The sequence below is a fragment of the Macaca thibetana genome, chromosome 10 (genome assembly GCF_024542745.1).
Source record: "Macaca thibetana thibetana isolate TM-01 chromosome 10, ASM2454274v1, whole genome shotgun sequence".
NCBI lineage: Eukaryota > Metazoa > Chordata > Mammalia > Primates > Cercopithecidae > Macaca > Macaca thibetana.
In genome coordinates this window covers 92,027,487-92,040,825 of record NC_065587.1, presented here as the reverse complement: position 1 = coordinate 92,040,825, position 13,339 = coordinate 92,027,487, and the positions used below count along the sequence as shown (strand labels likewise).

General features: G+C 48.7%; 2 protein-coding genes and 1 long non-coding RNA gene across 3 annotated transcripts in view; 1 reads left to right on the top strand and 2 right to left on the bottom strand.

Moving 5' to 3' along the window:
* Window positions 1-13,339, bottom strand: part of GZF1 (GDNF inducible zinc finger protein 1) — a 157,413-nt gene that overhangs the window by 12,726 nt on the left and 131,348 nt on the right. The window lies entirely within an intron of this gene.
* LOC126929334 (uncharacterized) lies at window positions 3,098-4,711 on the top strand. Its single transcript, XR_007717147.1, has 3 exons — window positions 3,098-3,367; window positions 4,169-4,258; window positions 4,336-4,711. It is a non-coding gene; the product is annotated as an uncharacterized LOC126929334 (long non-coding RNA).
* On the bottom strand, window positions 6,520-10,550 carry NXT1 (nuclear transport factor 2 like export factor 1). Its single transcript, XM_050745530.1, has 2 exons — window positions 10,230-10,550; window positions 6,520-7,309 (listed from the first exon to the last, which is right to left on the bottom strand). The coding sequence occupies exon 2, from the start codon at window positions 7,246-7,248 to the stop codon at window positions 6,826-6,828; it is 423 nt and encodes a 140-aa protein (XP_050601487.1). The 5' UTR covers window positions 7,249-7,309; window positions 10,230-10,550; the 3' UTR covers window positions 6,520-6,825.

The window sequence follows — 13,339 nt, the reverse complement described above, 5'->3', positions numbered from 1 at the left end:
GTAGAGACGGGGTTTCACCGTGTTAGCCGGGATCGTCTCTCGATCTCCTGGCCTCGTGATCCGCCCGTTTCGGCCTCCCAAAGTGCTGGGATTACAGGCTTGAGCCACCGCGCCCGGCCTCCCAGTTTTAATGGGAGAGTAGGAGCCTAACTTCAGTGGGCCCTTTGCTCCAACTTACAAAATTATCTCATAAAGATACAAGTTTCTTTTTCCTCTAGATAAAGCCAATTGGCTAACACAAAGGATCACCCCAATATCAGGTTAGATGAACTGTGTGTGATGAAAAGTGCTGCCAAGTTCCTTTGAGAACTACTTATTGTTTATCTTGAAAACGTGTGTAATGGATTGCTTGGCTGCACAAAAGAGTGGGGTTTCTGTCTTTGCAGTCTCTTAGTGGATTGCCTGTGATGGGTATCACATTCTAGTTTAATGCTTATTCAATTAAAAAGTGTTTTCTTTCTCCACTACCTTTCTGAAGAGGGTTGGGAGATTGTACTTTTAATTGTATTTCCTGAACAGGAGCCAAGTTCCCACACATAGTAGGTGCTCAATAAATATTTGAAGAATGAATGAGTGACAGAAATCTTTCTTAGGCCGACTCTCTTTATATTTGCATTCCATGATTTGAAGAAATTGGAATGGATGCAGTTTTCACTCATGGCTCCAGCAGGCCCAGAATCATGTTTTATGATTTTGTTTTGCATTACAAAAAGGTGGCCAGGCACGGTGGCTCACGCTTGTAATCCCAGCACTTTGGGAGGCTGGGGTGGGCTGATCACTTGAAGTCAGGAGTTGAAGACCAGCCTGGCCAACATGGTGAAACCCCGTCTCTGCTAAAATACAAAAATTAGGCTGAGTATGGTGGCGCGCACCTGTAATTCTAGTACTTTGGGAGGGCGAAGTGGGCGGATCACCTGAGGTCAGAAGTTCAAGACCAGCCTGGCCAACATGGTGAAACCCCTTCTCTACTGAAAATACAAAAAGTAGCCAGGTGAGGTGGCACATGCCTGTAATCCCAGCTATTCAGGAGGCTGAGGCAGAAGAATCGCTTCAACACGGGAGGTAGAGGTTGCAGTGAGAGGAGATTGTGCCACTGCACTCCAGCCTGGGCAACAGAGCGAAACTCTTGTCTCAAAAAAACAAAACAAAATTAGCCGGGAGTGGTGGCAGGCACTTGTAATCCCAGATGCTCAGGAGGCTGAGGCAGTAGAGTCACTTGAACCCAGGAGATGGAGGTTGCAGTGAGCTTAGATCATGCCATTCCACTCCAGCCTGGGCAATAGAACGAGACTCCATCTCTGATTACATTAGCTAGCATTCAATGCTGAAAGGATTGCTTTAGTTGAGTGTCTTAATAGCTTTAATGCCTAACCAAAGAAAGAAACAGCATATGATAATCATATATTTTATATTAAAATTATCTTTAGAAATGCTACAGGAATTTATAAACTAGATCAGGTTCCAAGGTAGAAATTACAACAAGCTTATTCAAAGTAACTTCTGGAAATGAATAAGGTAAAAAACACCAGCCTAACACAAAAGTAGCAAAGTATATGGTAAACTAAAAATAAAATTCTAAGCCTCCCAGCTGACTGAACAGACTCCTTCTTGGCCAAGAGGGAGAAAATAAACCTTAAAAACCGAGTTCCTGGCCATGATGGAACAAGAGGTTGGACAGGCCTCATTTCTGTGCATCACCCATCCTAGCATTAAGGTTAATATAGAGGTCATAAGACTCACGGACTCTGTGGCAATACTAAATGATAAACAATGAAGGGCCATGCCCGGCAAGGGTTGTCACACACCTCTACACTTCAGGAAGAAACTATGCCCTAACTGCCACAAGGTTTTTATTCTCTAGCAGCCAAACAAGCACTGGCTTCTAGATAAGCAATATTCAAACACTGTGCATCTCATCCACCTCCACATGCTGACGCCCCCCATCCCCCGCCATGCCACTTCCACAAATAATTACTACTTTGATTGGACCAGAGGCTGACTGCAGTAACTTTTTCCTGATGGGAAACAACCGAACAGGGGCTGATTCTGGCGGTTTACAGAGGCTGCACACAAGTGCATTAGTGTCCTGAAAAGACCTTTCAACATATAGGGTTAAGTGTAATACATGAATACATGTAAATGCTAAGAGTCCACCCCAAAGTAAACATAGGTCACCTGTAACATGCATGTTTGTCCAGTAAGCATGGGGATCCGTTTCATGAATATTCATAGCTCTTCCTGTACTTGGCTAAGCCCTTCAGCTTGAATGCCTGTCTTAGGCCCCCTTCCCTCCAGGTGCCTGCCTTTTGAGCTTCTGCCAGAGGCTATGCTTCCCAGCCTGTCAGAAGGGCCACCTTGCAGGTTATCACCCTTTGAAGAAATAAAGCTCTCCTTTCTAAGTTTATGTTTGTTATTTTTTTAAAAATAATACGAATAGACAATTCACTTGAGAGTGTGAATGGCATACTTCACTGACAATGGAATACTATAAAAACAATAATAAACCACTGATAAAACATGAAACTGACAAATACAGTGTTTCATGCTGCAGAACTCTGCACGAGGAAAGTACACGGGAGTGAACTTTTATGTAAGGGCGTTCACTGCAGTGCACTTTTATTAGTGAAACTTTGGAAACAATCTCACCTATAAGAAGATGGTCAATAATTTGATATATCCAAGCACTGGATTATTATGCCGGTCATTAAAACAACCTTTAAAAATATGTGTAATAGCTTGGGGAAATGCTCACCATGTTACAATGAGTAAAGACGGCTACACTATTTTACGCAGGGCCTGATTTGGTTTGAAAACAAATCTATAGAAATAGACTGGAAAGAAATGTATCAAATTCTAAACCGCTCTAGGAAGAACGCGGAAGCACGCGCAACCCCGGCGCCCTACCCACTAGACGTCCTCGCTGTCCCTCACCTGCACGGCGGGCGCACGCTCACAGGCTCGTGAGGGCGCGGCCGGTGGGTCAGGCTGGGCGGCGCTCCCCGCCCATTGGCTGTCCCGTAGTCCGGCCCCGCCTCTCCCCGCCTTCTGGAGCTGCTGGTATCGTTCCTTCCAGGGCTCCTTGGAGACGGAGGGCGGGGTTAGGGCGCCGGAGTCACATGGTGCGCGCCACCGCGGGATTACTAGCTGACAAAAGCGTCCTCCGAAGGGTCCTGAGCGGTCGCAGGGTAGTGACGTAGGCTGTATCCGGGAGACTGGAACCTGCGGTTGAGTGCCAAACCAGCACGACCCCCTGCGTCTTGGTTTCGGACTGGTGGCCAGCGGGGTCTGGGCTGTGGTTTTACCCAGCTCCTTTGCGGAGCTGCTGTCCTTTCCTCAACATCCCTACTCTGCTGGGCAGCCTACCTCGGTCAGCACGTCCTGGCGAGAGCTGCCCATGGGCGCTCTGGGTTCCGAGAGCTGCTTAGGGCGTGGCGTTCTTGTCATGGGGGAAGAGCAGCCCTCAGAAGAGCGGCGGCCGCGCTCACAGGGAGCCCGGCTCGGGAGAGGGAGCCCCAGGAGGCGTGTGGGCTCTGATGGAGAAAGAACGCCACTGCCTCGTGGGGGCTCTTCCTAATGTGCAGATTCCAAGGCTCTACAGTGCTGCAAAATAGATTACAGTCCAACATCAAATTAAGCAGCTGGGGTTCAATTCAACAGTTGAGTTTTAACACACGCCTTTACCTGCTTTAAAATTGGGCAAGGTGTCACAATGTTAAGCCATTTCTCACAAGGCTCGTTGGTTATGTGTAAGATTTTTTGTTTTTTGATACGGAGTCTCACTGTCGCCCAGACTGGAATGCAGTGGCGAGATCTTGGTTGACTGCAACCTTTGCCTCCTGGGTTCAAGTGATTCTCCTGCCTCAGTTTCCCGAGTAGCTGGGATTACAGGCGCCTGCCACCACGCCCAGCTAATTTTTCTATTTTTAGTAGAGATGGGGTTTCGCCTTTTTGACCAGGCTGGTCTTAAGTTTTGCATCATGGATCCCTCCTCTTACCTAGTCGCAGGCTTTTGTCTACAGGACAAAGTAACTTTCTCCAGTTTTCTGTTTGCTCTTTAAAGGAGAGAATGGGCCCTAAGTTGGCAAGGTGGTAGGGGAGGCAGGGCTGGTGTTTAAGGTCGACCAAAGCAGCATCTAAATCTGCTCTTCCCCCAAATTGTCCAAATCAGCAGCAACAGGTGTGCACCTTCCAAACTTGCAGCAGACCACATTCAGAAGTTTCTTGATTTCCTGGTGTTCTGGGCATAGCTGGATCAGAGGTAACGGGTTCACTAGGACTCCTCAGCTTCACTTAATGTCTATTTCAGCTCCCCCGGCCTTCCAATGTCTCTTCCAGATATCTCCAAGCTACTCTCCCCTTCATCTCCTCCGCCCCCAGGCCCCAACTCCTGCCCCTCCCACCCCAGCCCCTGTTCTCCCTGCCCACCCCGTACCCCACTGGAGTGGGTTTTCATCAAACCCAAATCAAAGAAACCAACAGACCTTGCTGTCACTACTCCAGTACCTGGAAGTTGAAGCGAGGGAGAGCCGGTGAAACACAGAAAGCAGAACGCCTTCTGTTCTTCACACCACAGGGTTTGTGGACGTGGCCACTATAAGAACAAACTCGCACTGCGTGCTGATTATACTCCTCAGCATAATTAATTTCTTAAACTTTCTAGAATAACTTAAAATTTACAAAAAGTTGTAAACATAAAAACCAGTAAACTCTTCACCTTCATCTGCCTTATAATTAAGGCAGCGGCAGCGCGCTGGACAGAACGGGAGGGGCTTGTGCTTTCCGCCGTTGGGAAACCCCACCCACAGGGACGAGCCGAGCCATCTGCCTGTAACTGCTGCACGGCCGGTTGGTGATGTGTCCCAGAAACGAAGGAGAAGGGTGCCACGCACACCTGTCTTGCCTTCCCGGGTGGCGGGGGCATGGCAAGGGCGGAGCTTCCCGCTGTGCCCTTAAGAGTCCGCCGGCAACCAGGCTAGTGTGGGTGGGGACGCAGTGCCCTGTGCCCTATCCGCCCTGCCCACTGGGGGTCTGGCCCGGACCTGAGGGGCAGTAGTTGGGGCCGACCCGCGTCCTCTGGCCCTAATAGTGAACACAGTCTGCCCCATTCAAATCCTTTTCCTCTCTTAGGATTACTGCTGTGTGTCAGTGTCACACACCCCAAACTGATAATGGCTTAAGATGAGATTTATTTCTCATTTAAAAATAAGTCTTAGGTTGAGTGAGCTGGGCCTATTTTGGTGTTTACACATGGGACCTAGGCTCCTTTTAGCTTAGCACTATCCTACCTCTAGGGTATAGCTGCGCTGTTCTCTTGGCCAAGACTGAGCCAGAGCCTGTGGTCAGGTCAGCATAACCTTTCCAGGCAGCAGGATAGAGGGGGGAAGAAAGAAGGGTGTGTTGAAGGAAAATTCCCACAAGTTCAGTCCTTGTATTACATTGGCCAGAACTTAATCACGTCAGGCCTAGCTACAAAGTGAATGAGAAAGTCAAGTATTTAAGATGGGTCCCTTGTCTCTCAAAACACTGGCCTTCAGATCATAGAGAAGGGAAGGGGTGTCAAGAGGAAACAGCTACCCATGTCACTGTGCTCATCAGAATTCTTACCCTTCTCAAAATTTCCCATTCCAGTATCTTGACTACCCTATCCCAAACCTAGCACACTCTTACCAAAGACAACTGGGGAAGCTGCAGCATGGCAGGCACATCATCTATTGGTCCAACTTCTACAGGGTTTTCTATTCTTTACATTGGAGAAATGCAATTGGGTTTGGCCTTTAGGATCAGTAAAAGCAGCTTCTAGTTCTGATGTCCTCCATCACAGTTTCAGTGCTTCTTCCTCTCAGAATCAGTACTGATTCACTTTCTCTTTATGAATGAGTTTAATATAGTGGCTTCATTAGCTAACTCTAGTATTTCATCTGTTCTCATCAATTCTCAGCTAAGGTGCTAAGATAGGGCCCAGTCATCTGTTAGGTGATTCTGCTACATCCTAAGGTGATGTATCCTCAAAGACAACTAGGGTGCTTTTAAAAACTGCCCATGCCCAGCCCTACCCTCAAAGGTTCAGGCAAACAATTAACCAGTGTGGTGGCATGTGCCTGCAATCCCAGCTACGCAGGAGGCTGAGGCACAATAATTATTTGAACCCAGGAGATGGAGGTTGCAGTGAGCCAAGATTATGCCACTGCACTCCAATCTGGGTGACAGAGCAAGACCCTGTCTCAAAAACAAACAAACAAACAAAAAAAAAAAAACCCTATCCACCACCACACACACAGACTCAAGCATGGTTGGGTCTGCAGTATGGCCTTGGCACAGGTAATTTTCAGTGTCCCAAGGGATTCTAGTGTGCATGGGGTTGTGAATCACAGTTCCAGGTGGGTCAACTGTGTGCATACCGGTGCCTGGGGTAGGTACTAAGCCCTGATCCTCACCCCTGTGCGGGTGCTTCCTATTATGCTTTCTGCCTTTAGCCCTCCTCCTCCCTCAAAACCTGGTCAAACACATCAGACGGGGGGAAAGAAGCAACATGTGTATTATTAAATTATTTGTCAGAATTTCCAGAATCAGAGTCTCTACTGGGCAAGTAGAAAAATAGAAAAGTTTACTACTTTGAAAAGGAAACTATCACAAACAAGTATATATTCAGGAAAGGGACCCCTAGAACTTGAGCAACAAAAAAAGAGTTCAACCCCAGCACAGTGGAGTCTGCAGTGTCTCCGCAACAACAGAAATGAACTTGTGTTCCTCATATCCTTGAGAGTTGAGGTTTGCATTTCTCTACAGAGCTAGGGCTGAATGAAGCAGAGACCTCTGCCACCCCCACTAGCTGGCCCAATCCTGGAAGCGGAAGCAGTCACTTGCGATCTTCCACACTGTGTTGCTGGGTGAGGCCTGGGCGGTCAGGATGAAGTTCTGGTTGAAGTCCCGTTGTTTGTTCCCCTCAAACTTCACTGATCCACAGATCACAACAAGGACTGTGGTCTGGCTCGGTGTGGCTTCATCATGTACAGGCTGGCAGTCTACCACACTGATTTGGAACTCGCTGGAAGGCAGCATTTCAAAAAACTCACTCAAGGATTCTTGTCCTGAAACAGCATTGCCATTCCAGACCAGGGTGGCTGTGCCCATGTACAGGCGGGAGAGCAAACGCCGCCGCTTATCCATGGTGGTGTAGTAGACGTTGACAAACTCCTCAGCAGCTCTGCAGGCCTGATCCACGTAGGTCTTGAAATCCACAGATGCCATTTCTGGTTCTATGGAAGAAGGGCTCCACCAGGGTATTTCCTCTGCCTTGGGGAATCAGGGGCTGCAGGGAAGTAAGGTTGAAGAGAACCCATGTGAATGCCAAAGTTCATTCTGCCCTGACAATGGAACATTCCTCCTTTTCTACTACTGGCAAAATAGTTACAGACTGCAGAACAATGACTGTAGGCTCAAATAGTACCCAACACCTAAATGTCTAATTTTACTAAACCTCAGTTTGCTCATTGTTAAGATGGGATTACCACTGTGGCAAACTGAGACAGTATACATTGTGTTTAGTTAAAAACATTTAGTTATAGTCAGCACTCCATATCTGAGGGTTTTGCATCCACAGATTCAAGCAACCTCAGGGCGAAACCTGCAAATATATTGGGCTGACTGTGCTATGCCATTTTGTTTTTGTTTTTGAGACTGAGTCTCACTCTGTCACCCAGGCTGGAGTGCAGTGGCGTGATCTCGGCTCACTGCAATCCCCCACCTCCCAGGTTCAAGGGATTCTCTTGCCTCAGCCTCCCAAGTAGCCGGGACTACAGGTGCCCACCGCCACGCTTGGCTAATTTTTGTATTTTTAGTAAAGATAGGGTTTCGCTATGTTGGCCAGTCTGGTCTCAAATTCCTGACCTCAGGTGATCTGCCCGCCTCAGCCTCCCAAAGTGCTGGGATTACAGTCATGAGCCACCGTGCCTGGCCTTAACGCCATTTTATATCAAGGACTTGGAGCATCAGCAGATTTGGTCTGTTGCAGGGGTAGGGGGACTGCTGGAATCAATTCCCAGAGGATGAGGAGGGCTGACTGGACCATTAATTTTTTAAATCACACTTTATAAAATAGAGTACATTTGACTATGGAAGGCCACTCTTTCCTGAATGCTTGCAACAGACATGACTGCCCCTTGGTAAAGACAGTGGACCATTTAGAAGGGAAGAGTGGTCACTGGCTCAATAAAGGCCAACCAAACCAACGAAATGCTCGTCAGCTGCTGAGTCTGGGAAAGTCTATCATGGAGCTCACTCAAGAGGAACCAGGAGGGCAGAGAAGGCAGGTTTCTTAAGAGGGTAGAAACACAAATGACATGAGGACAGAACCAAAATGGCAGCCATAATCCCCATGGTAAGCTGGAAGCAGCAAACCTCTTGGGTGAGTGGGGATTAGAAGGGAGGACACCCAGCTTACATAGGTACTAATATCCACCACATCAGTCCTATGGAGCCACAGTGCCTCCACAGAAAGACATGTTAAATTTCAAAGTTCTTGGGTGTGTGGGCACAGAATGTGTACTATAGCTGAAATGTCACACTGTCCCCCCAATAAAAAAGTACAAAAGCATAAAAAAAATTGACATTTACTTTTTTCAGGGTACAGGTACAACTGTTATGTTATTTTCTCCATAATTAAAATATTTCACTTAAAATAGAAGACATTACTAAAATACTGGATTACTAAAATAGAGGACATTACTAAAATAGTTTATACTTACAAACTTAAATAGTGATTTTTTTTTTTCATTTCAAAAAAAGACCTTTTTTTTAAATGATTAGCTTATGAAAGCGATAAAACATTCCACATAGGGCTGGAAAGAGCCAGGTTCTTATAACGGCTGCAAAGGTGGTGCATTGCCTCTGGTAAAGGGCTGGCTGGGAGGGAAGCTGTCCTAAAAATGAGCAGTTAAGAGCCAATTTCAGACCTGGGTCTTTCCACGCCCTCCACAGACCTCAAAGTGAAGCCTCAACTGTACTCTGAACTAAGTACAGCGGTCCCTCGGTATCTGTGAGGAACTGGATTCAGGACCCCCGAGGATACCAACACCTGCTGATGCTGAAGTCCCTGATAGAACGGTGTACTGTTTGATACAACGTATGCGCAGCATCCTCCTATGTACCTTAATCACCTGTAGGTAACTTATAACACCTAATACAATGTAGAAGGGATGTAAATAGTTGTTATACTGTATAGTTTAGGAAATAATGACAAGAAAAAAAAGCCTCTACATGTTCAGTACAAAGGCATTTTTCTTTTTCTGAAGAGTATTTTTGATTTGAGGTTGGTTGAATCCACCCCACGCGGAACCCACGAAGAAGAAGCGCTGTGTTTGCTAAGAGCTTCACATATATTACCTCATTTAAATGTCACCACAAATGAATGAAAAAGGTATTACTATAACAATTTTACAAATGAGAAAAGGGAAACCTAGGGCTGGATCAAGGTAATGACGGTTAAGAGCATTCCTGATCTATCATTTACAAGACTAGACTGAGGGCTGAAATTTTGTCAAGACGATGCTGTCCTTTTACTCGCGTAAGCAAGTCTCCATGAGGACAACTCCAGGACTGCCGGAGTGGGAATTTTCTCCCAGGACCCCATTTCTCTTTGGCTGGAATTCCCGATCTCCACCTCACTCCTCTTCCCTCCATGGCACCAGTCCCCCCATCATCTCAGAAATGCCCCTCTTCCCCGCCCCTGGCTGTCCTTCCAAACACAATCTAACAATTGGCCACGCCCCCACACTCCATAGAAGGACCATCTCCACTTTTGGTTCTCAGTTACCTATGGGGCTGTCAGCCCCGCTGCGTCAAATCAGAAAAAGAACCAGACCTTGAGGACTGGAGTAAGAGGCTGTGAAGATCGCCGCCTCCTCCCACGGCCCGCACCGTCGAGTGTCCAGAGCTGGACGGGAGAAGCTACCACAGTGGCATGGTCTTATTTCCTGCGAGTCGCCTTTAATTCAAACCTAGACAGACGCACGCCCTGCCCTGCCCTCCTCAGGCCCGAGAGCTGCTCTGCGAGGGGACGCGCCTCTCCTCATTGAAGAGAATTCGCTGCCACGCGTTTTGCACAGTAGAGAGGCAACTCTACCACGTGGACAAAGGTACAGCCGTGTCTTATTCCCGACAATGGAGGAGGGCGTGGGGTATGCACGAGAGGCTGTCTCCGGGGTCAGACCGCCGGGGGGACTGCAACCTACCTGCGCGGCGACGTCCAGGGTCAGCGCGGGCCGCGGCGCCCACGGTCGGGATGCCCCCCGCGCGGGCCGCAGCTCCACCGAGGGGCCGGCCGCGGAGGTCACAGGGTGGGCCCACCGAGGCCTCGGGTAGGGGCACGGGAAGAGCCGCCTTTCTTCCCTCCTCTTCCTTCTTGGAGGCTTACTCCGGGTCACCGGGGCCCCACAGCCTGGGGACTTTCCGGCGCAGTTCCGCGGCTTCCCGCGCGCTGCTAGCCGGACTCCGCGCAGACGCGAGCGCTCCGGCCCCGCCCCCTCTCGCATTCCCGTGACGGGCAGCGAGGTTAGCCAGTGGGACTGCGAGCCGGAAGGCTATCTCCGCCCGTGTGTGGCTTATAAGAGGTGGTAGCTTCCGGGAGTGTCACCTTCCCAGAAACCCCGGCAAATCCGCCGTCGAGTTTTTATTGGTCCAACAGGGTCACAGACCCCGGCCCGTCTGGTTAGATGGGATCCCTGATTGGGCCAAACCTCTCAGGTCCCGCTCCTAGATCCTCGCTGTTCTTTCCGCTGCGAGGAGGCCGCTTGGCTGGAGAGGGAGGGGACGTTGTGTGGGGTTGGGTGAAGTGCTTTCACCTAGTCCCGCATGCCCTTGTATTGGAGTGATTTCAGTTAAAAGGCTCGTGAAACGTCACTACTTGATGCAGTCACGGCCAGCAGCAGCTGCCTGACCCCGCCGAGGCCTTCCGTATGGCAACATGTGAGGCGCCGCGGTGCTTGAGGCCACAGCGAGGGCAAGGCCGGCCGCGCCCTGTGGCATGCGCGTGGCGGAGTGCCTGAGCCGATCGCGCTCCTTAGGAGCTTAAGCCACTTAGAGGCGATGTCCTGGTGGACACAGAGGAAGCCAGTTTTAGTCACATGGGAAATGTAGCTAAGAGTGGGAGGAGACTGGGGCGAGGGTAGGACGTGGGTGAGGCGGGGGCTTGACGGCGTCTTCCCACTGCCCTGAGGCCTGAGGTGTCCCGGGAAACGCGGGCCCGTCAGGAGTTGGGATTCTGTTATTCCGCGTCCCTAGCTAAGTTTCAGCTGTTCTGGAATGAGGACTGGATTTTTACTGAACTTTACCAACAGGCTCAACAGGATATAACCATTCAGTGTGGAGGTTTGAGAAACTGTAGCTTGTAAATTAAAAGAAAAACCTCATTTCTTTAGACAACATTTTCAGCTCCATCTGCTGGTCTGAGGCTGAAAAATTAATTGCAAAGCCAGGAGAGAACTGGGGCTAGATGAAGTGAAGTAGTTTAACCTCTGCTTTCTTGGCGTCCCATCGGCTCCCTTTGCTTGCATTCCTGAGAGAATCTTGGTCTCAGATTTCAGGACACATTGAAAACAGTTGGGCTGTTTAGTATAGGCCACCCCTTCCCCCCCCCCCCCCCCCCCCTGCCTCACCCCCACCCCACGCACACACTTCAGTTAAGTAGGTGGAGAGTTTGAATTATTAAAAGGACACGTTGGAGGCTGAGCAGAGAGGGTGAAGGAGCATTTGCGGTGCTTTATGAACTGAAATGACTTTATGAACCCCAAGGCAGTGATACTTGGATTGATCTAAATCGGCATGGATGGAATGGAAGTGGGAATGAGAGTTGATCTACTGCACGCTCAGTAGTTTGGATGTTGTGCTGCTTTTGTTTCATATATAATAAGTCCCTTTCATTTCTTTCACATAACTTATTGGGGGAGGTACCATTATTTCTGATTTTATAGACAAAGAGGCTGACAAAGAACCATCCTGGTGTCACAGGGTCAATTCATACCTAGAAAAGCTGGTTAGAAGAACATTAGGACGTTAGAAGAACGTTAATGAAGCTCCAAGGCCTTTTAAAAATGCGAGACTTTAGCCTTGAGAGGCAGTTGTTCTGCCTTGTAGGTTTGTGGGGTCTGCCTTTTAGGTTAGGGTCCTTTTAGGTTTGTGTCTCCAGCATATAAAGTTGTGCCTGACCCATAGCAAGGGCTCAATAAATACTGTCTGAATGAACAGACAAGCCTGGGTTCAAATCATTGCTCCTCAACTGCATGGTTGTGATGATCTGTCCTCAACACACTCCCTGCTCTCTTTGGAAGCAACCCTGGCTTTTATTCCCCCTATGATCCTGGAGTTTGGGGAGGTCAGAGATATCCCTGGTTCCAAAGGGCATACAACTGGCACTGTATGCGTTGAGCACAGCTGAGGGTGGTGGGAGGCCCAATTAGGGCCATTGAGCCTGGAGGTGTTTGCTGAGGGATTCTGGGAAAGGATATTTTTCTCCCTTCCCTTCTGGACCCATGGTGTGTAGATAGCACTGCTGCAGCCATCTTGCTGCCCTGAGTGGTAGACCCTTGATGATGAGGCAGACAGGAAAGCTGGGAAGAAATCAGGCTCTTGATGACTATGTTGGGAGTCAAATCATCCCTCAAGTTTGGACTTTTTAGTTTCAAGAGCCAGGAAATCCCTTTTATCTTTTATACTATTTAAAATTGGGCATAAACATAAAGTTATTTACAACTTGACTAGTGTGGCTTAAGCATTAGCAGGGTGGCTGTGGCAAGTGAGTTACCTCTTTGGGGCTCAGCTGCCTCCTCTGTAGAATAGGGGCAATGGTCAAATCCATCTCCTTGGGCTGACGTGAGGAGCGAAGGAAACAATGCAACGCTAAGTGCTTCATATGGGGCGGAGCACGAAGTAGCATCCAGAAAGCATTAGGAAAGCAGAATCATGCTTTGACATTTTGCATCTACAGCAGCTTCCTTATCTGCCAACAATCCCTCCAATGACTGGCTTTTAAACTTGGAAGAAGTGTATTGACAAATTGGTGGGATTTGTCACCAAATTGCACGGGCACCTTCTGAAGATGAGCCCAGTGGTTTAAGCAGCCAAGGAGCCAGTGGTCCCATGTGCAGCATGAAGTCCGTCTGGGGAGGACGGGCACATCTGGTCACACAGGCAGAGTCCTTGGCAGCTCTGACGCCCAGGCTTGACTTAAGGATATTTAAGTCTGTAAACACAGGATTGATCTTTTCCCTCATTGTCAATGTTGTTCTCTGGTGCAGGATCTTAACAGCATTTGTTTGCCATGAGAGGCTGTGTGACTTGGAGCCAG

What these genes read in the sequence shown, in the direction of transcription:
- NXT1 (XM_050745530.1), bottom strand. Translation starts at nt 7,248, where the DNA reads ATGGCATCTGTGGATTTCAAGACCTACGTGGATCAGGCCTGCAGAGCT.